The following is a 22,179-nucleotide window of genomic DNA, read 5'->3' on the forward strand; positions in this document are numbered from 1 at the left end:
CTTAGCTTACAAGCCAAGCAGTGTTTGAACTCATAAGTAACTAGTGGCATCACACCACACCTTTAAGCTATCTGCCGTCAATACCGAGCACTTTTCCAAATTAAGACCTTCGAATGACACACATACAAACTGCTCTTATATCTCATATTTCACACACACCACACACATCCAAAAAGCTCTTTCTTCCCTTCCAAAACACCATATCCGCTTCAAAAGCATTGCTTTGTTTTTCCACTCCAACTTACCCAAGCCTAGACCCCTGAACCTCTCAACTTTACAAACAATCTCCCATGATACCCAAGAAATTTTCCTTCCCCCTTCACGACCCCCCCCCCAACAAATCTCTCATAATTTTTTCAAACTCCATTATAACCCTCCATAGGAGCTCGCTATACCGCCATGTAGTACATTGGGATTGCATTCAAAACTGATTTCAATAGAACTCAATGCCATTGTTGTGAATTTTCCTTAACTTATACGCTTCGTGTTGTTGGTTGGATATGTGATTATGAAGGTTGAATTGAAAAGTACTTCACGATGATTTGTGTGATTTGATCCTAACCCCGATTGTCTTAATGGATTTACCTTGGCTCCGTGACCAAGGTAATGTTTATGGATAAGTCTTGGCTCCGTGAGCAGAGGCGTGATTGATGATTGTCCCTTGGCTCCGTGAGCAAGGATGTGCACACATGATTTCTCTTGGATCTGTGAGAAAGAATGATTATAATGGATTTCCTTGGTCCCGTGGAAAAGGTTTGCTTTGGCTCCGTGAGCAAAGCCATTTGATTCTTATGTTTGGTTACTGTTGTTATTTTGATCAATTTCTATGTATCGGCTTCTATTTTGCTCATTTTTGTTACGTTATTTCTTAATGGGAATGAGTTGGAATGCTTCTCACCCCTCTGTTGTATGTTGTGCTTCTTTTTCTCCTATACTTTAGCAGCAAATGATGAAGGAGTGAAGACGGAGCACTGAAGGTCGCATGCACGAGATTAGGCGAGTTGAGTAGCTATTAGCGGAAGCATTCTTTGTGAAATATATGTGTAGAGTTTGTTGTTGATTGCTAATAGCCTGTAATATAAATAAGGTATATGACCCTTTCCAGCTCGTTGTGGCTAACTTGTGAGATCTAGGTTATTCTCTTTCATTTTGGTGTGCTTATTATGTGTTGATTTGGGTTGTATGATACTTGATGGTTATGTTTAATTGTTATGTGATGTTTGTGTGAAAATATTTGGTATGTTTTTACTACTTGTTATCTCTTCTATATAATATGCCTATGACTTAATAACAAAGTCATAAGTTGAAAGGGAATGAGTCGGTTGCCACATAACCCACCTCTCTTAAATCTTGTAATGCAGTTTGTAACGCATCCTTAATATTTTCCTCTATTTCAAAACATGACATGTCAACTCTGTCTCCGCCTGCCGTCTCATGTCTCCTCTAATTGCCTCTTGTTCACCACTCGCACATTGATTTCATGTGACACAAACGTGGGTGCCATGAAGCCCACCTCCAGCTCCGTTATGATCACCATTTCCTCCCCATCCAGGCAGACACTTATCTCACGAAAAGACGTCAACGGAACTGATATCACGATGAGCACACATGCCCAATCAAACCTGACCCTTGTCGTGATCGGACCATCCACACAAAGGAAACTTCCAAATAGAGCTACAACAACCTGGAAAAAATCATAACCCCAGAAGTACATTGGCACATACCTCAATGTAACCTAGATGAAATGACTTCTAGCTCTTGTCACCTTGGTGCACATCAAGATGCTAGTGAACTTCTGTCTTAAAAAAATCGCTGCTCTCCCTTAATAATTCTTGCATGTCCTCCTTTGTTCGAAACTTGAGGATCACTTGTCGCGCCCTCAGTGGCTTAACCCGAATAACACCAAGCCAATTTATGTCCTGAAACTATTGTAACACCCCAATAGTATAAAACCCTTCAGTTGTTGCCTCAGCGAGAGTTTCTAAACGAAGACGTTCCTCCTCTTTTGAACTATAGATCACATCATGCTCCATGCCTAAACCCATCCCTTGCTTTACCCTCTATACTGTGTTCTAAGATGTATAACTTATTCTTGTCAACTCTTGGTTCTTTTGTTTCCTCTACGAAAGCCCAGACCTCATTGTTGACCTGTGCTTCTTCCCTTTTGTACTTGACCCATAATGAGCCCTTTTGACTGACAACAAAGAATTGTTGTAAAAAACCCCATTAATTTCCTTGATTGCCTTCCATGCGTCTTGATCATGTCTATAGCGAACAAAGGCGAAATGATGTCTGCAACCAGTCCTCTTCGGTGCTTGCAGAAACAAGCTTTGAATCGCTCCATATTGTTCGAAGACTTGTTTAAACTGATAATATGACATGTTATCCTTTATGCCATCAACAGACACCGGGACACCCATCTGTCTCCCTATTGCCTCTCTCCGACCGGAAAACCCCTCATTCCCACCATGCCTCAAATGCATTTCCGGTAAAAGATTTGCCAAAACCCTAGCAGAGCCAAACGGGCTCATTTCATTCACATTATTGATATAGGATAATTAAATATTCTTACCATATTTATATAATATAAATTTTATTTTTGAAAGCATTAATGACTCAATAATAACATGTATAATAATAGAATAATTATATATAAGAAATATAATTTAATCATAAATTGTCATATTTATGATTTAAATAATTCAATTATATATAAGTATCTTTATGTTTAATAATTAAAATACGTAATAATAAAAAATGAAAAAAAAGCTTTGTAACTTCATTCAAGCATTAGGTAATTTTTATTTTGAAAGAAAGCATTACCTAATAAATGGTGTAAGTAATTGATTCTTAAGAATATATTAAATAATGTTTAAATAAATCAATTTTTAAATAATTAATAAATTATACATATATTATATATTTAAATAGAAATTTGTTTTACTTTCTATAAGAAATATTTAATTTAATACTAAAACTAACTCTTAAATTATTTTAATACTTAGTAATGTTAAATATTTAAAATTATTTAAAATCATTTACTCGAGTAGTTATATTTAATAAAAGTCATTAAATACATTCTTATTTAATATAAATTATTATCATCACAAATTAATTTTAATATTAAACATTTATTGATAAATAACATATTTAATAATATAAAATATTAATATATGTTAAGATTTTAAAAATAGATAATTTATTAATTCTTTCATTAATGCTTTTTCAAGTCAACTTTATTAATATTTGAATTTTTAATTTTTCAATACAAAAGCCAAAAACTTTCCCCTTATTTATATAGTCTACAAATATCATAGCAGTATTACTCCATTTCATATGTAGACATAAGGATTCTCTCAACTAGTTCATCTTTTTTCTTTCTGAAGCAGTGAAGGTTAGTCTTCTTCCATGTAATCTTAGTATTGTTATTTGTTTTTTTCTCTCTCGTTAACAAAACAAACAGATCTAGGGTTGTTTGGTGGTCGCTGCTCCACCCTCCTTGCTGGGCGGCAACCCCGCACCTCATTCCTCTTTCCTTCTTTCCCATGACTTATCTCCTTCCCTGTCCGTTTTCAAGGGCATGGCATTGATGGATCTTCTTCCCTACATCAGCAGCCACCAGCCGCGCCCTCCAGTCGTTGCCCACCTTTGTGCCGTCCTTGATCCTCTATGTTCGACCATCATTTGTGCGCCTCTCCTATTCCTTTTCTATGCTCTCACTTCTTGTACAGGTCTCGTTCTCATATCTATGGCTTCGGTTGCTCGATGTGGCCCCCACCACGGTTGTTATCCTTGGTAGTGGGTTACGAGCTTTTGAGGGCGTGTTTGTGAGTAGTTTGGGGTTGAGAGAGGGTGTTTAGGGTTTTCTCCTCTGCATAGTGATTCTAGAGCGGTGGTTTGGGGGATCTGGTGGCTAGTGATTTTTGGGTCTACTTTGGGTTTTATTTCTGAGTCGGTGACGGAAGTGCTTTCCGTCGAGATGCAAATGGGTCTCTATCGTGTTTAAAGGTAGTTGTAGGGTGCGATGCGACTTATAGGATCTCGTTTTGTCAAACTTGTCATTGCTTCTCATTTCAAGGTGGAGGTCATCCCTAGCGACCGCTTTCTGTAGGGTTTTGGCTGGAAGTTTTCTTTGAGGGTTGTTGTTGCGGGTCTGGGGGTGGTTTTGAGGCTTTGATGGCGATGCCATCAACTACTGGTTGTTGCTTGCTCATTTGGTTTCTTTGTCTTATCTAGTTTTTAACTTTCTGGTTTCATTTTCTTTAGAATATTGGTCTTAATTTTTTGGCGTTTTGTTGGGTTAATGTTGTTAAATCTTTTGGTTTTCATGATTGGGTTGAGACTTTGTTTTAGTAGGTTTTGTGCGGCTTGATATGATCCAACTTCAGTTAAACCATTTTCCATTTTCCGATCTCAAATGACAACCTCTTTAAGCTGTGTTGACGTTAGAGATTGATTGCTTGGCGTTAAAGTGCACTTTAATGCTAGTGGGCTTTGTGTTTGAGGTTTATAAGGGTTTGTTGGCTCTAGTAGTTTGGGTTTTGCCAGCTTTTTATTTACTTGGTCACTATACCCATATTGAGGAGAGTTGTTTCTCAATTTTTTTATATATTTCAATATATTTTTTCTTTTAAAAAAGAATATTATTATTTGTATGTTGTTTCTACTACTACTGTTGTTGCTGCTTTTGATATGACTACTATTACTACTACAAGAATTTAGAAACTTGAATTGGCACGAGAAGAGATTTCTAGTTAAACTAATTAATAATTATATGTATTTTCATATATAAATCCCCAATATATATTCTCTGTGTTTAAATAGATCAACTTCATCTCGAGAATCCTTGAAGATTTTAGTTTTATTTTCATTTTCCTCCTCCTTCTTTTCTTTATTGTCTTCGTCCCCCGTTTTCTGTTGGTATCCTTACTTTAACTCTTCTTATCTCATGTATTTCTATCAAATGATTATACCCACAAACACATATACATTGATAATGTTGGGTAGGCACTCATTTGGTGTTTCATCCAAATGTGAAAGGGGAGAAAGGAATAACTGAGAGGAGGATCCAAAGATGTTTGAGTGTTAAAAAATTGGGAGTGTGTACCCACATATACAAACACACACTGATATGTTTTTATGTGATTGATCAGGATGAAAATGGAGAATCATAAGAAAGTAGAACAGCTACCAGACTGGTCGAATATGTCCACAGAGATATTGGAGCAGTTTTGCAAGCGCTTGACAATTCCAAACCAAGTTCGATTCAGTAGTGTGTGCAAGTCTTGGCTTTCTGCTAATACGTCAAAGAAAGCCTACCATTGGATCCCTGACGCACCATGGCTCGTCAGCAAAGACTACACCAATGCTCAATTTCAGGTTATGATTATTGATTTTTACATACTTAAATTGTATATAGATATGACACGACATACACCCTTATTTTATATTTATCTCTCGTTACAATCACATTATATATCACATATCAAAATTTATGTTCCTAAATTTTTGCCCATCACTTTATCATGGACGTCAAATAAGAATTGCCTCATCCATGTACATTAGGCATATTTTTTTAAGTGGTATGCAAGATTTCATTGGTGCAACGAGAAAATGAGACAAAATCTATTACATAATATTTTCATCCATATATCACATCGAGCATTTACCTACCATATTTTCCTTTTTGGCTCATTTTACTACTCGATTGGTTTTTACTAAACATTTTGTTTCAGGTCATAAGCAACACAGATAAGCAAGCCTACAAGATTTTCAAGCCCTTCAAACCCTTGCCAGACACTTTAATTGTAGGGTCCTTCAAAGGCTGGTTGATCCTTAATTCCAAATTTAAGCTCTTCATTCTCAACCTCTTCTCGAAACTTCACCTTGACCTCCCTTATCATAGTACAGTCGGAATCAATGACATTCACTCACCGTGCGCTTTTTCTTTATCAATGTGTCCCAACATGAACCCTACCGCAGCTGCAATGGTCACGTATGGTGGTTGCTTAGGGTGGTGCAAGGTAGGTGATACTGCATGGAAATATCACTACACAACTGGCGAGTTCTATGCCAATGTCACTTTTAACAATGACAAGCTTTATGTTGTGGACCGAGACGGCAAGAAGGTGAAAATGTTCAAGTATGATGAGGGAGTGCTCATTCAGGTTTGCAAATTATTTTTTTTATATGCCATTTATATATAATATTAATTAATGATATATGCTTGACGGAAAAGTAAGAGGTTGAAAGTAAAGTATTATGAGATAGTCTCTTATTAATACGTTTAATTTATTATTTATGGGGCTAAAATCAATGCAATAGAGGTATTGGATAAATGAGTTTATCATAATAGCTATAGCTTATTATGTTTCATCTTGCAGGTTGGTAGTGTGGAATCCCCCAGGCCTAGTGGAAACCTTCTTCAATCAGCAACTATTGACATGAGAATCTACTTGGTGGTATGTGGAGGAAAGGTTTTGGTTGTGGGGAGGATCGATGATTACACCAAAGCTCTCAAACCAAACGTGAAATTTGTAATTTCAATGGTGGAAGAGAGTTCTAGCATGCTAGTGAAGGTGCAAAGTTTAGATGATCATGTTTTGTTTGTGTCGAACTCAAACATTGAATGTCTTGATGCTAAGTATTGTTCGGGGTTTCGGCGCAACTGTGTGTACTTCACTTGCTACTTTAAACATTACATCACTTCTGAAGTGAAAGAGTTTTCAGTTGCGAATGGAGTTGTACTTAGGAGTATTCTTTCCATGGGCCACCATATGTACTCTCCGATTTGGGTGTTGCCTAGGTTTCCATTTGATTGTGACTGTGAGAAGTGCACCTCTGCACAGTGGATAACGCCTGAGAAAATGGAGGAAAAACTTGTGCTGGAACTTAAGCAACGTAGAATCGTTTATTTGTGAGGAGTTGTTAGTCTTTCTAATGTACTTTTAGAGTGAAGTTTACAAAATAATACAATGTTATCTTGCATGTTTCGAATTTGATACTAAATAATCTTCCTATGTTTTATTCATTAATATATTAGTTCATTTATTTGCATGATTAACACACGTATGCACATTTGTTGATGGAGTAAAAATTATTTCAGTGCTTTTCACCTCCTTAGTATAGCTAGAAGCTACTACTGCTAATTTTCCTCTGTAACAAAAAAAAAAAAAAAGAAGCTACTACTGCTTCTTGCAACCAATATTTACCTTCATTGGTTCCTGAGTACATAAAGTTGTAGTAGTTCATTTTTTCACTATACATCACTTTGACTCAAACATGAAAATTGTAAACTCTTTTTGTATGATATGAAATTGATTTAGGTTCTTGTCTCGCAAGAACCAATCACCGTTGGTGGGTGATCTCGTAAAATGATGAATAGATTATTATAGAAATAATAATTATAAAAAGATAATAATAAATGCAATTAAAATATAATTAAAAATTAGATAAGTAAACATAAAATATATTTTTATTAAGTATTTCAAGTATTAATTAGTAAAATTGATTATATGTGTTAAAGAATTACAATTTTCATGTATAATATAAGAATTGTCAAAATTAATATAAAGAAATTAAAAAGCTTTACATATTCTTTATAAATAGTAAACTCATGCACTACTTAAGCTTGACGCTACAATAAAGTCTCTTTCTCAAGGAATAATGATTGGTTGACACCTCAAAATAGGTGGAAAGAGGTGGAGGAGGAGAGAGATAGGAAGAAAAGAAAAAGTAAGAGAGAGAGAGAGAGAGTATAAGATGTGATAGATGATAAGAGGAGAGAGATAGGAATAAAAATAGGTGGAAGTGAAGTGTATAAAAAATAAGGTGTGAATATATTAGTGTTACTTTCTCAAGTAATCACTTGATTAGGGGATCTTAACATTGGTTTTCTGACTGACTGATGTGCCAAACTGCAAGTGTACAGTTTCGCACGGGGTTTTAATTTATCGAACCTCAAGGATTGTGATAGTTTACTTCTATTGTTACCAATTTCTCGTTGTAAGGACGGAAAACTAAAGTAAAAATGGGGTTTGGTTGGTTGATAATACGAAGTAACAGGAAAATGCAGAAAAGACAATTATTGATTTGATATTAATCAGAGAAAAGCGCACCGGGGAATTGATTTCGTCTACCCTTTGCTATGTTTCTACCCGTTCCAATTATATATGAAATTAGTTAAACCTGTTCATGGTGCTAAGCCTATTTGTTTACTTGGTAATCCCTTAGTCAAGCACCCCTTCTAGTTGATTAGTGATAGCTAATTCCTTAGTACCTAATCCTAATTAACTAGAGATTCAATTTCATGTTCAGACATACACAAATAAGTTGCTACCCTTATCCCTAAGGCGTAGAGACCGTTATTCAATTTATTCCTAGATCCCTATCATCAACCAATTTCCCAATTGTGCAAACGATAGCGTGAAACCCCTTCATGATTGAATTCAATAAAAGCAAAGAAGAAATTTATGAACTAAAATAACCATTCATATATGACTGAAACGTATCAAAACATAGTTTAGAGAGAACTACATCAAATCCCCAGTACAAAAGAGAAACTAGCCAAGCATGGCCATAAAAAGGATTATGAAGGAGAAATAAAACCTAGAAGCTCCATAGATGACTCTTGGAATGTTCCCCTCGTTCTCCTCTGAACACCGGTGAAAACGACTCGCAAAACGGACTCCGGATGAGGAAAATAGGTCAAAAATCGTGAACAGCCTTTTTATAGCAGCGGAAGTTGATGCGACGGAATCCAGAACCGCTGCAACTCGCGCGACAGCATAAAAAATGGTGCAGAAAATTCCAGAAATGAAATACTGGTGCTATCGCGGCGGTTTTGCTTGCGCTGTATCAAACAACAGTTAAAACTGGCACTTTTGGCGGCGATTTCCTGCGCTGGAATAGACACCAGCAGCGAGTTTCTCTCTATTTCCTTGATTTTCTCTCTTTTTCCATTATCTCTTCCTAAAATAAAATCAAAATAACAGAAACTAATTAAGAGATAATAAAGTAAAATAAGTAAAAGATAATAAATAAGATAACAACTTAAAATAAACTTTTTTTTTGAAACTCCAACTTAAAATAAACTTATCACCTCTCAAATAGAGTGAATAAATCATAATAAAATCTAGAAAATTATTATAAAAACTATAAAATATATAAAAATAGATTAAAATGGTCAAATGCATGAATTATAATAAAAGTGTTGTAAAATCACCAAAATACCCTAGATAATATATAAGACTATATGAAAAATATATAGAAAAATAGCCTTAAATCCCGGGTCATCACACCCCTATACTCAACGACAGCTTGTCCTCAAGCGGAAACTTAGGAAAGCTTGTCCTCAAGCACAGAATAAATCAATTCTAAATCATATGTCTGCACTTTTAAAACACAAGATACACAATCAACAAAGAATGATCAATCCGTGAGCATATTGGCTAAGCGAAATAAGGAATTCAGTTTAGAGAGAGTGAAATCAATAGGACAATGAGATTCAAAGTTCACATCAAAGCTCACAAAATTAATCATCAATCGTCAATTATTTAGTGCATCTGACAGTACAAACACTATGCTTCGGTTCTGATAATCAATCAAATCAAGATCAGACAGTGTCATGCTATGCAACAAGAAATAGATTCTCACAGGTTGTAACTTGGCCAAGGTGTAACTTTAGGTAGGATAGGAAAAGGATAAAGCAAGGCTACACAAACAGACAGTTAAGTGATCTATTTGTTCTTTCAATTTAGAGCATTCATTTAAAGTACTCAAGGTTCTCTCTCTTCTCCTCTTTTGATTTGCAAACTTTTTTTTCATTCTTTTTCTTTCTTTTCATTTTTCATCATTTTTTTTTCAAGCACTTTGCTTCATTTTAAATGCACACTAGGAGAGAGTGGGAACCTATTCACATAATGTTTTTGTTGCTCCATTCATAATTCAGATCACTTAACAGTTCACAAATATTTCCAAAGTTAGGGACCAAGAAAATTCACATTTAGGCTCAACTTGGGCAACTAAGGAATAACTGAAACAAAGTCTGAAGGCCATCAAGAATGCCTAATAATCTCTTAACAAATCACAAGCATAACAATATCAAACCGACATGTATTTCAAAACAGTACCAAACATGTGCAAGCAAGTCAGGAATCATCAGAGATCACTCATCACTCAACAAAAACAAGGGGTAAAGAGATGAACCCCAGTGAACTCCTATCAACACTATCCATTGAAAACACCCCTCAGTCCTAAAATTCACTTACTTCTCTCAATAATATGTCATGTCCAATACATTAACTACGCATGTGTATCACAATTTCCATAAAACTAAGGCATAGATTCAGAATTGAAATCACTTGAATAGTCAAATACAAAAGTGAAATGACTAAGGAGTAAAAGCATGTGCGAAACTAGTGTGTGCAACTAAATAACTAAATGCATAATCATGAAATTAAATGAGAGATGAGTGGTTCAGTAAAACTCCTTGTACTCAATATGGGTGCAAAAAGTGATAGCACCAAGACTCTGTCAGTTGGACCCTCCAGCTCATACTAATTCCTGTAAATCATCTAGTCCTTATAAACATGAGCACACAAATTAAAATACCACAATATAACTCAAAATAATTCAATGAGACACTATGACTCAAAATAAAATAAAAACTCAAACTAAAAATCATCTTTTTGTTTTTTAATTTGGTTTTGGTGTGAATATGCTTAATTTTTTTCAAAACAGCACCATTCACAATTTCACATGCACACATCTACTTTACCACTCCAATATATGATTCACATGACAAGGATCATCAAAATTAGAATGGAGAAGAAACTGTACCATTTTAAAGCAAACGAAATCTTCCATTTTTAAAATTTCAAACTTGGTGCTGTTGCACCAATTCATCACATGAATAGCGCCAAGTTCACGCTGAAATTTCCAGAGCCAGTGAATGTGGTGCTGCCGCATGCATTTTGGCATAAAACACGCACCATTTTCATGCTATAAATACCAGAATCAAACTTTTCAACTCTTTTTTTTTTTCAAATTAAACTAACAACTAACAGTACGAAACTGGAAACACGAGCAGAAAAATCATTAAAACTAAGAAAGCGAAACCAAAATAAAATTAAAATCAAAGGAGTAAAACTAAAACAACCGCTTGGGTTGTCTCCCAAGAAGCACAATTTTATAGTCTTTGTTAGACTCTTCTAGACTAAGAATTTCTATCCGGGGTTTACCCCATAGTGCATTGCACTTCCAGGATCCTTAAACTCAGCACACATTTTCACCATGTTCTTGCAAGCAATCTCAAATGCATGAACACAATTATTCAATTTAGAGTTAAAAGGGATGGGAGGTTTCTCATCTTTCTTAGGTTTTGGCTTCCATATGAAGTATTCTCCTTTCGCTTTCTCCTCTTTCTGCTCCATGTTGGCCACAACGCTTGCAAAATGAACTGATTCAGCTTGATTTCTTTGGTTCTTCTCCTTCTTAATTATTGCTCTAGTTTTTTATGTGAAGAAGAACTGTTTCAACTTCTCATCACTCCACTCGTCCATCATCTCCACCAAGAATGCATCATTCTTCTCAACTTGCTTTGGCTTCAGGTCAAATATGGTGAAAATGATTTTCTCATCAGCTACCCTTAAAGATATTGTTCCTTTTCCCACATTTATTTTCGCTTGTGAAGTGGCTAGGAACGGTCTTCCCAGAATCAATGGTATTTTAGAGTCTTCGTCCATATCAATTATCACAAAATCTGCCGGGAACTCAAACTCCCCTACTCTCACTAGCACATCTTCAACAACTCCCCAAGGAGTCACCATGGAGCGGTCTGCTAGTTGAAGCATCATCATTGTTGGCTTCAGCTCTCCAACATTAAGTTGCTCGAACATTGATAGGGGCATTAAGTTGACGCTTGCCCCCAAATCACATAAAGCTCTCACTTCCTTTGAAGCCCCAAAATTAATAGGTAGAGTGAAACTACCTGGGTCCTTTCGTTTGGTGGAAGCTTCCTTTGTAAAATAGCGCTACACTCCTCAGTCAGCTCAACGATATCATTCTCTTCACTCAAGCTCCTTTTCTTAGAGAGTATCTCCTTCATGAACTTGGCATATTGAGGCATCTTTTCTAAAACTTCAGAGAATGGGAGGTCTACACACAACTTTTTAAACATAGAAACAAACTTGGAGAATTGCTTCTCCAACCTCCTCTTTGCTATGTTAGTGGGGAAATGGGGAAAATGAACTTTTGTAAACTTATTATTTTCTAAATCTACTTTTCTCTCTTTCACTAACCTATCTTCACTCTGTTCTTTTTCCTTACTTATCACTTCAGATTCACTTTTATTCCCAGTCTCACTCTTATTCTTTTCATTATCTTTTTTCTTTTCAATTTGATGCATAACTTTTCCACTTCTTAGAGTAACAGCAGAAATATTCTCTCTAGGATTAGGCACAGTGTTACTAGGAAACATACCTGGAGATCTCTCAGATAATTGTTTGGAAATTTGACCGACCTGATTCTCCAAATTTTTTATTGAAGCCTCCTGATTTTTGAAGTTATTTCTGGATTCATTTATGAAGCTATCTGTGGACACCTGAAGCTTGCTAGTAGCTTGGGCCAGTTCTCCCACAATTTCTTCTAAGCTCTTCTTCCCACTTCCTTGCTCTTGCGAGGGTTGAGGTTTTTGATCTTGACCATAACTCCTTTGATTAGAGTACTCCCTTGAATTTCCAGACTTGTCTTGATCTCTCCATGAAAAGTTAGGGTGATTCCTCCAACCCGGATTATAAGTATTTGAGTAAGGGTTATTTTGAGGATTACCCATTGCCTTCACTTCCTCATCAAATGCAGCATCTTCAGCACTCAGTTTGCGACCATCTAAACGTTGTACTATTGCATCCATCTTTTGTGACAACTTCCTATTGGAGGCGAGAACATCATCATTTGTTCCAACTTCATGCACACTTTCCCGGTTCTCCCTATCATAATCTGACTGTGAAGATCTAGTGGCCAAATTTTCGATGATCTCAAGAGCTCTGTGTGCAGGCAATGAATCAAATGCACTATTAGCTGCTGCGTCCAACATACCTCTTGCGTACTCACGCAATGATGAGTAGAATTTGTCCACTTGTTCACCAGCAGAAATATTATGACCTGGACACTTCCTCAGAAGTTCTTGGAACCGCTCCCAAGCCTCATACAAATTTTCAGATTTGCTCTGTTTAAATGCATAAATTTCCTGCTTCGCCTTTCTGATGCGTGTGGATGGAAAGAATTTGGCGATAAATTTTTCCGCCAAGTCCTCCCATGTTCGAATGCTGTTAGGGGGTTGTGACCTCAACCAATCTTCTGCAGCATCCTTCAAAGTGTAGTGAAAAAGAATCATCCGGACTGTATCTAAGCTGACTTCACGCCTTTTCAGAGACTCACAATGTCTGGTGAATTTGTCCATGTGAGCATGCGGATCCTCAGTAGCTTTACCTCCAAACTGATGCTGGCTCACCAACTGAATATAATGATGTGGAATCTGAAAGTTGTCTGGGATGTATGCTGGAAGGACAACGCTGCCCTCATATGTATAGCTCATACGAGGGGCAGTGATTTCCCTCAATGGTCTCTGAGCATCACGTTCAGCTTCTTCTTCTTTCTGGCGAAGAATCCGAGCTTCAACTTCAGCTTCCACTCTCGCTTCATACTCAACTCGATTTCTTGCTTCAGCTTGTGCTTCTTCCATTGCAGCGGTAGCTTTGGCTTGACCCTTCTTCTTCCTCTGTTGTGCACGATTAGATCGACAAGTTCTTTCGATTTCTGGATCAAACAACAAAGATTCAGGACTGATTGTACCTCGCATGCACTAACAAACAGAAGTTAGTAATACCTGCACAAGAGAATTAAAGTAAAAATCCTAACAAATAGATTCAGAAAAATTAGAGAATAAACTAAACAAAGTCCCCGGCAACGGCGCCAAAAACTTGATGTGCCAAACTGCAAGTGTACAGTTTCGCCCGGGGTTTTAATTTATCGAACCTCAAGGATTGTGATAGTTTACTTCTATTGTTACCAATTTCTCGTTGTAAGGACGGAAAACTAAAGTAAAAATGGGGTTTGGTTGGTTGATAATACGAAGTAACAGGAAAATGCAGAAAAGACAATTATTGATTTGATATTAATCAGAGAAAAGCGCACCGGGGAATTGATTTCGTCTACCCTTTGCTATGTTTCTACCCGTTCCAATAGTATATGAAATTAGTTAAACCTGTTCATGGTGCTAAGCCTATTTGTTTACTTGCTAATCCCTTAGTCAAGCACCCCTTCTAGTTAATTAGTGATAGCTAATTTCTTAGTACCTAATCCTAATTAACTAGAGATTCAATTTCATGTTCAGGCATACACAAATAAGTTGCTACCCTTATCCCTAAGGCGTAGAGACCGTTATTCAATTTATTCCTAGATCCCTATCATCTACCAATTTCCCAATTGTGCAAACGATAGCGTGAAACCCCTTCGTGATTGAATTCAATAAAAGCAAAGAAGAAATTTATGAACTAAAATAACCATTCATATATGATTGAAACGTATCAAAACATAGTTTAGAGAGAACTACATCAAATCCCCAGTACAAAAGAGAAACTAGCCAAGCATGGCCATAAAAAGGATTATGAAGGAGAAATAAAACCTAGAAGCTCCATAGATGACTCTTGGAATGTTCCCCTCGTTCTCCTCTGAACACCGGTGAAAACGACTCGCAAAACGGACTCCGGATGAGGAAAATAGGTCAAAAATCGTGAACAGCCTTTTTATAGCAGCGGAAGCTCGTGCTACCGCAGCAAAAGTTGATGCGACGGAATCCAGAACCGCTGCAACTCGCGCGACAGCATAAAAAATGGTGCAGAAAATTCCAGAAATGAAATTCTGGTGCTATCGCGGCGGTTTTGCTTGCGCTGTATCAAACAACAGTTAAAACTGGCACTTTTGGCGGCGGTTTCCTGCGCTGGAATAGACACCAGCAGCGAGTTTCTCTCTATTTCCTTGATTTTCTCTCTTTTTCCATTATCTCTTCCTAAAATAAAATCAAAATAACAGAAACTAATTAAGAGATAATAAAGTAAAATAAGTAAAAGATAATAAATAAGATAACAACTTAAAATAAACTTTTTTTTTTTGAAACTCCAACTTAAAATAAACTTATCACCTCTCAAATAGAGTGAATAAATCATAATAAAATCTAAAAAATTAATATAAAAACTATAAAATATATAAAAATATATTAAAATGGTCAAATGCATGAATTATAATAAAGGTGTTGTAAAATCACCAAAATACCCTAGATAATATATAAGACTATATGAAAAATATATAGAAAAATAGCCTTAAATCCCGGGTCATCACTGACTTAAACGGCTACTTTGTCCCCAAACTATTTGTGAACCATCAATCTTATTAACCACCTGAATTACTTACAACAAGAACTCCAAGTTTCTAGGGCATATAAAACAGGGTTTGCTTCACATTGAGGCCTCAAAGCAACACCGGTTAATCCCTAGTCTACATTTTAGTATTATGTTTCTCACTAAAAGAAAGATATAAAATATTTATGTGCAAGTTGGAATCCTGCGTCATGCTGTTGGATCTGTACGGATATATTCATGTTCACGGTTGTTTTCCTGATATTTTTTAGCATGAGCGAGATTCAAGGAGAGATCAAATCCATCCACAATAGATTTGATGTAGACAACCTTATATTATATTAATTATACAATTTGAACTTTTGACTGCAAAGTTACATAATGATAAAACTATTGCTATGCCAAAGCTCCCTTGTTTATAATACATAGTAGGATGTGAAAATGTAAATACGAGCAAATACTCGAGCATACTGCCATTCCAAGTTACCGACACAAACAACTACAAATTGTGGAAAAAGAACATTATATACATATGCAAAATTTGCGAGAGTTTCAACTTGTCACAGTAAAATCGTGTTTTATGTTTTCATTTTTAACTTCACATTTTGTGACGATTAAAACCAACGAAAGCTGAGTATCGCTTCGATGTCAATTTACTTGGGTTCAAAACCAGCGCAATTGTATATATACTAGTTAATGACATGTGACTTGCACGGGGGAATTTAATTTTGAATATAAGTTTAAAATTTGTTGATCAAATATTGATAAATTTTATTGGGTAATCAGAGTTACGTAGTTTGATTTTGTTGTTTTTTTGCACATTTATTTTTGTTTCATTTTGATTGAAGTATAAAGTTTTTTGAGCAAATAAATAGAACATTGTTGGCGTAGTTGTTGCTGCAAAGCACGATGTTTCAGGGGCAAATATATGAGATCAATATACGAAAATAGATCAAAATGAAAATTAATCTGACAAAACTTTTGAATAATGGTAAATGTTCGATTGTGGTGTTAAGTTCTTGTAGCCGGATAAAACGTGAGGTTACACTTAAAAATGAAAAAATCTCCTTATAGTTAAATGACATCATTTGAGCATTAGGCTTTAGAGCTACGAACGACAAGTTCTAAATCCTGCAATGTTCACAATAAAAATAAATATTATAATGTCATGTAATATTTGTGGATAAATTCAAAAGTGTAGTTACAAACGACCATGATTTAGGAATTAGAGTATGAAATTTAACCTGTGATTTGAACTTTGAAATTATGTCCGGAGTTATGCAAATTTTGAGGACGTTAAATGCTGATTTAAACTTCCTTTCGAAGTTGTCCTTTCCTTCAACCTTGAATATAATTTGCTTGTGCATCAAATCACTAATTTCTTTGGGGGGGGGTGTTCCATGCAGTCGTTCTATATTCATTTAAAATAAAATGAAAAAATTTTAATATCTTATCAGTTGTTTGTGAAATTAAAAAGTAGTGATATTTACACATACATGTTCACCTTTTCCATTTTTCTAGTATTTCTTTGCTTTTTTTTATTGAGCAAAGAACAATCATCGCGATAAAAATTGTCAAAGTTGCAAATTGAGTATTAATTAACAGCTTGTACATGTGTAAGCATAAATAATTAAATAAATTGAATATGAATCAAATTAATTAAAGAGCAGTGCTATTTGGTATAACGGAATTATGCACGAGATTGCACGAGCAGCATTTAGTGGGGGTTTAAAACCGCCACTAATTTTAGGTGCCAGGAAAAAACACAAATTTTACACAATTCTAGCGGTTTAAAACCGCCACCATCATGCGGTGCTAGGAAAAACCACAAGCGTTACGCATTTCTTGCGGTTTTAAACCACCAGAAACTGTCTCGTGCTCCCCTCGTGCACTCTATCATTATCCTTAATTAAATTATGGTAATTAGAGTTTACCGTGTGGTATGATTTATGTGCATGTTACATTTCGAACATTAATAAAGTGTTTCGTTAGAGGATGCTGCTCCGTGACATTTGCCGTCATGGTAAAACCAATCATTAGTGCTCACAATTTTCTCAATCGCGACATACATAATGAATATTGTACGCTGTAATAATAAATATTAGTAATTCTATTAAATTATTTTCCAGTCTCTATGTGAAATTTAAATCATCAATTGTTAAAAATAAATGGACTTAATTAATGAATTGAAACTAATTTGGAAGAATAATTTTTAACAATAAACTAACATAATTAATGCATTAAATTTGTAATCATTAATTTTAAAAAATAAATATGTCTCATGTGATGCATTAAGTTAATTGACTTAATAATTAAATGAAGGATGTATTGTTTCATATTTAAGTAAAGAAACATACTCTTGAAAGAGAGTCTATATATAGTGCTTGATGGGAGCACTATACGAATGATGAAGGACTTGAATATTGTCCCTATCTTTGCCCATTGTCTCTATAATTGCCATCACGAATGAAAGATCATAGAAGGAACAGAAAGGAGATAGAAGAGGTTCTCCGTTGTTGAAGAGCATAGAATATTTTCAACATGATGAAAGATTCGACAAGAATGTCAAAGAGGACCAATTACACTCATCGATAGAGGTTAGTACCACACAACCATACTTATTGTTTGAAAACTATGAACTCTTAAGATCCATCTTATCCATACTTTCATTTAAAATTACCTAGTGTTTAAGTGTCGAACACCGGGTCCAGCTAAACTTGAACTTAAATACCTACTAAATAAATTTCAATATAATTTATTATAGTGCTATATGAACTTACATTATATTAGTGGAATACCAATAATGCCGAACACAGTTAGTAGATAATTGAGCTCCTCAAGCATTAATTAATCGATGGTTCGATTATTAGGCTGTCTGTATAAAAAAGAATTTGTTGGGTGATATCTACCTGCTTAACGTGATCTATGAGACTCGAAATGATTAATTCATATATGTCGATTATGGGGATCAGCTACCTTGCTAGATCGGAAAAAAGTTTATATTAGTGAAAATTTCTATTTGAGAAAGCGCAAATGATAAAATTAGCTAATAATAAATTCATTTTATGATATTTATATATTCCATATGTTAATGATTAAAATTTTAAATATTAAAGTTTTTTGAACATTTTTTATTTTTTGAAAATATTAAATATTAAAGTTACTTTATCTTAATATTTATCACTACTTATAATTTGATAAAAATTGTGACTGAAAATGAATCATTTAATAATGATTTTAATTAATTATTATTTATTTCCAAAATATTTAAATACACAAAATGATATTTAATATTATCTTGTACATTGAATACTAAATTATTAAATATCAAAATATTTCTCATGTTCTTTTACATAGAAAAATCAAAATACTTTAGCTTTAAAGTTACACAACGCAAAATAAATTAATGATATTTTATATTATTAAATATACTAATTATTCAAATAATAAATAAAAAATCATATATGTGATAGCTTTATATATATATATATTTATATATTTATATGGGGCTGTTAACTTAAATCCACTATAATTTTAGAAGGAGCAAGTTAACAAGCTATACTTTTTTGAATTCGACTAAAAAACCAACCTATTCAATTTTAAAACATCCCACGTTTTTGGATATTATTGTAATTTGCAGTTTTTCTAATTTTAATTTCAGTTTTTTTAAACGTAATTTCAGATTTTAAACAACCCATGATTTCAGTTTTGACTTTTTCTTTGGTCCATCATCGTGTTATAGAATTCTTTGATTGTTTACTCCATCTTTATTCCATTCTCTCCATGAACGTATATAATTGCAACATATGAAACTTTGAAAGAAAAATAAAATCTCAATCATAAATGACGTAAAAGAAATCGAAAGAGAGACATATGCAATGATGGGATTGAAGTGAATTGGGTGATTGGAGAAAGAAAAACACAGAAATTAACTTAACATGATGAGGGAGAACATGTGATGGAGAAGAAGGCATAACCGCATATGAGTGAGAAGCGGTTTTTGAAATTCAAACAGAAATGAACTCAAATTACAATTATACTCAGAATGGTGTCTTATTTTAAAATTAAGTTATTTTTTTTTTTAGTCCATAAGAAAAGGTGTTGCTTGTTAACTTACACCTAATATATATGTGTGTGTATGGGGTATATCAGGTGAGAGGAGTGTGCTATTGTGAGAGATGAGAGCATTTAATATTAGACATTATATTTAAATAAACGGTGTAGATGCAATTCCAAATAAATGAGCCCACGTCACTCTTAATTTCGGTGATTTTCCAATACCACGCGCGACTTTCATCGCTCTGGTACTCCATGGATGATATTTCTGGGATTTAGGACTCCATGGATGATATGCAACGCGCGCCTCTGTTCAATTAGTGTGAAGGAAATCAAAGAGAAAATAGTACATCTCATCCCGACCCCAATAATCTCCTCTTGATCAATTTCTTACTTCTCTTGTTCATGGAGGATAATTATGGAAGATTCTAGCTATGAGGCATTAACGGGGATGGAAGATAGCGTGGTGGTGTTTACACCAAATTTTGGTAAACACAAATAAGAGAATCCAATGATCAATCTGGGGACTGGATTCGAGTCCTCTTGGGTTCTTTTGTGAAAATGAATTAAATTTAGTCACTAAAAACTAAAGAAATTTGATAACGAATTGAAAACAAAATGAATTTATCCGACTGAAATGAGTAAAAACATAAGTAAACTTTCTGTAATAATGAACTTTAAAATACAAAGTGTTACACGAATCCCTACTTTTTCACTCTAACTTGACTTCTAATCATTGTGATCGATGGTAAGCGCATGAGAGTTTTCGAGTAAAGATTGTGAACCCCGATTCTCTCTACAAACCTACTATTTATAGACTTAAAATGTAACTAACTTTTAACGGTCAATTGATAAAACCATTACAAGTGTCTTCTGAAGATGGCTTCATCCTACACGTGTCCTTTTGCTCCATACGTGTCCTTCGTGAACTATCTTCAAAAAATGACCGGCTTCCCATATTGAATTTTTTGTGTCTCGAAGAATACTTTTCAGTCGAAGTCATTTAACACTTGATAAATTTCCTTGAGTCTCTTCACTTTCGACGTCATAGGTCGAATTTGTTGCAAGTCCCAATCGAAATGTACTAACATTTGGTCGAAATTATATAGAATTTTACAGTTAACAGATGCCCCCCAAAATATCATTTGTTCGATCAGACAAAAGATATTTTCGTCTTACATAATTTCGACCAAATGCTAAATGTCAGTTTTTTCCTTTTCCATTCCTGACAAATCAAAAGTCTCTTTTAACCTTTAGCAACTTCCACACTCCACTATCATAAATGTCTAATCATGTCAGACACGTTCTTCAAGGGAAACTAAAAAGTGGAAACTGCTATATCCCACTCAGAATTCAAACGGATTAAAAATGAATTCCATTGAACAAAATTTTGGCATCCGGTCCAATCTCAACCGCTCATCTTACTCAAACTCAAGTCTTATAAATAGGAGGAAAAACTTTCCCACTTCACTTCTTCTTCAACCTCTAGCTTTTTCTCTCTAAAAACCCATTTTCAACTCTGCAACTCCCTTGATATTTCAGAGCTCCGCCGGAACCATTTTGGTTTACGCGAGCTTTCACCGGCACCATCATTGCATCATCATCTTCTTTCAGTTCGCCAGCAACTACCATGACTTCCACGTCTTCTTCTCAGGTTCCGTCTGCTATTTCTCTTTCAAAACCCATTGAGGTTGAAGGGAGGACCTTTGTTCCAGAGCCTCCCAATGAAGAAGAAAAGATTAAGATCTGAAATTCCCAGGTACTTATTCCCTTCTCCATTGGTGATAAGTTACATGCATATTTAGGGCCTTACCAAACTATTTTCCCAAGAAATGCATCTGCATTTTTTCCTTCATCTTTACCGAATGAAAAAATCTTAGCCTTTAGGGATTCCTACAATCTGTCCTTCTTAGGTGACCCCCCTAGAGCTTTCCGTTCTTCACCTCCAGTGAAGACGAATCCTTACATTGAATGGTTAAAAAAAGTCGAGAAAGTGAAAGGAGATTTCTGGAAAACATCAAGGATTTTCGATATAATTCAATTATCCAGATCGAAAATTGTCTACCATCCGGCGATGTTAGCCAGTTATTTTTTCTTTTGGGAGCGTTCGACCAATACCTTCCACACTCCTCATGGAATGATTACCCCCACTCTCCTAGATGTAGCTGCTATCGTCGGTCTTCGACCTACATGGTCTTCTTTTACATTCGACCGGTCTGTCAAGAAAGAGATCAAACTAGACTATAACCATCTGACTTATAGAAGCTTCATCTTGAGAAACCACGACAAAACTTCTGCAAATGTTTCCGATTCGGAACATGTAGCTTTCTTGTTGTTCTGGCTATCTGCCTTCTTTCTTTGTTCCAAGTCTCTTCAAGTACCTCAGAAATTCGTGCTTCTTGCTCAACTCCTTCATGAAGGTGCTGACGTCTGTCTAGGTAAAGTTCTTTTAGGCGAACTTTACCTTTCTTTGAGTCAAGCCATCACTTCTCTTCAAAAGCCCCCTGGAGCCGAGAAAAACATCTTGTTTGCTGGACCTTTGTGGTTTCTTCAACTTTGGCTAAATGCCATCTTTGAGACCAAACTTTCGACTCCAATTCCACAAAATATCTCGACCTCTATTGCTGCTTTTCGACTTAACTGCTTGACTCCTACTAAGGATAAAGTCGATCCTGAAACCACCTTCCGTGAATTTTTTACTGCTTTCATG

The 22,179-nt window shown here is 35.2% G+C and overlaps 1 protein-coding gene across 1 annotated transcript; it reads left to right on the forward strand.

Annotated features, from left to right (window-relative positions):
• Positions 1–5,160: 5,160 nt before the first annotated feature.
• Positions 5,161–6,920, forward strand: LOC130740811 (putative F-box protein At4g17565). The gene is made up of 3 exons (XM_057593519.1): positions 5,161–5,379; positions 5,736–6,167; positions 6,384–6,920. The coding sequence occupies exons 1-3, from the start codon at positions 5,161–5,163 to the stop codon at positions 6,918–6,920; spliced, it is 1,188 nt and encodes a 395-aa protein (XP_057449502.1).
• Positions 6,921–22,179: the final 15,259 nt, after the last annotated feature.

This window comes from Lotus japonicus, chromosome 1, assembly GCF_012489685.1.
Source record: "Lotus japonicus ecotype B-129 chromosome 1, LjGifu_v1.2".
Classification (NCBI taxonomy): domain Eukaryota; kingdom Viridiplantae; phylum Streptophyta; class Magnoliopsida; order Fabales; family Fabaceae; genus Lotus; species Lotus japonicus.

Excerpts from the sequence above, each read along its gene's own strand:
- LOC130740811 (XM_057593519.1), top strand. The coding sequence starts at position 5,161 with ATGGAGAATCATAAGAAAGTAGAACAGCTACCAGACTGGTCGAATATG. Across the intron at positions 5,380-5,735 it reads ACACCAATGCTCAATTTCAG|GTCATAAGCAACACAGATAA; the intron begins GTTATGATTATT and ends ATTTTGTTTCAG. Across the intron at positions 6,168-6,383 it reads ATGAGGGAGTGCTCATTCAG|GTTGGTAGTGTGGAATCCCC; the intron begins GTTTGCAAATTA and ends TTCATCTTGCAG.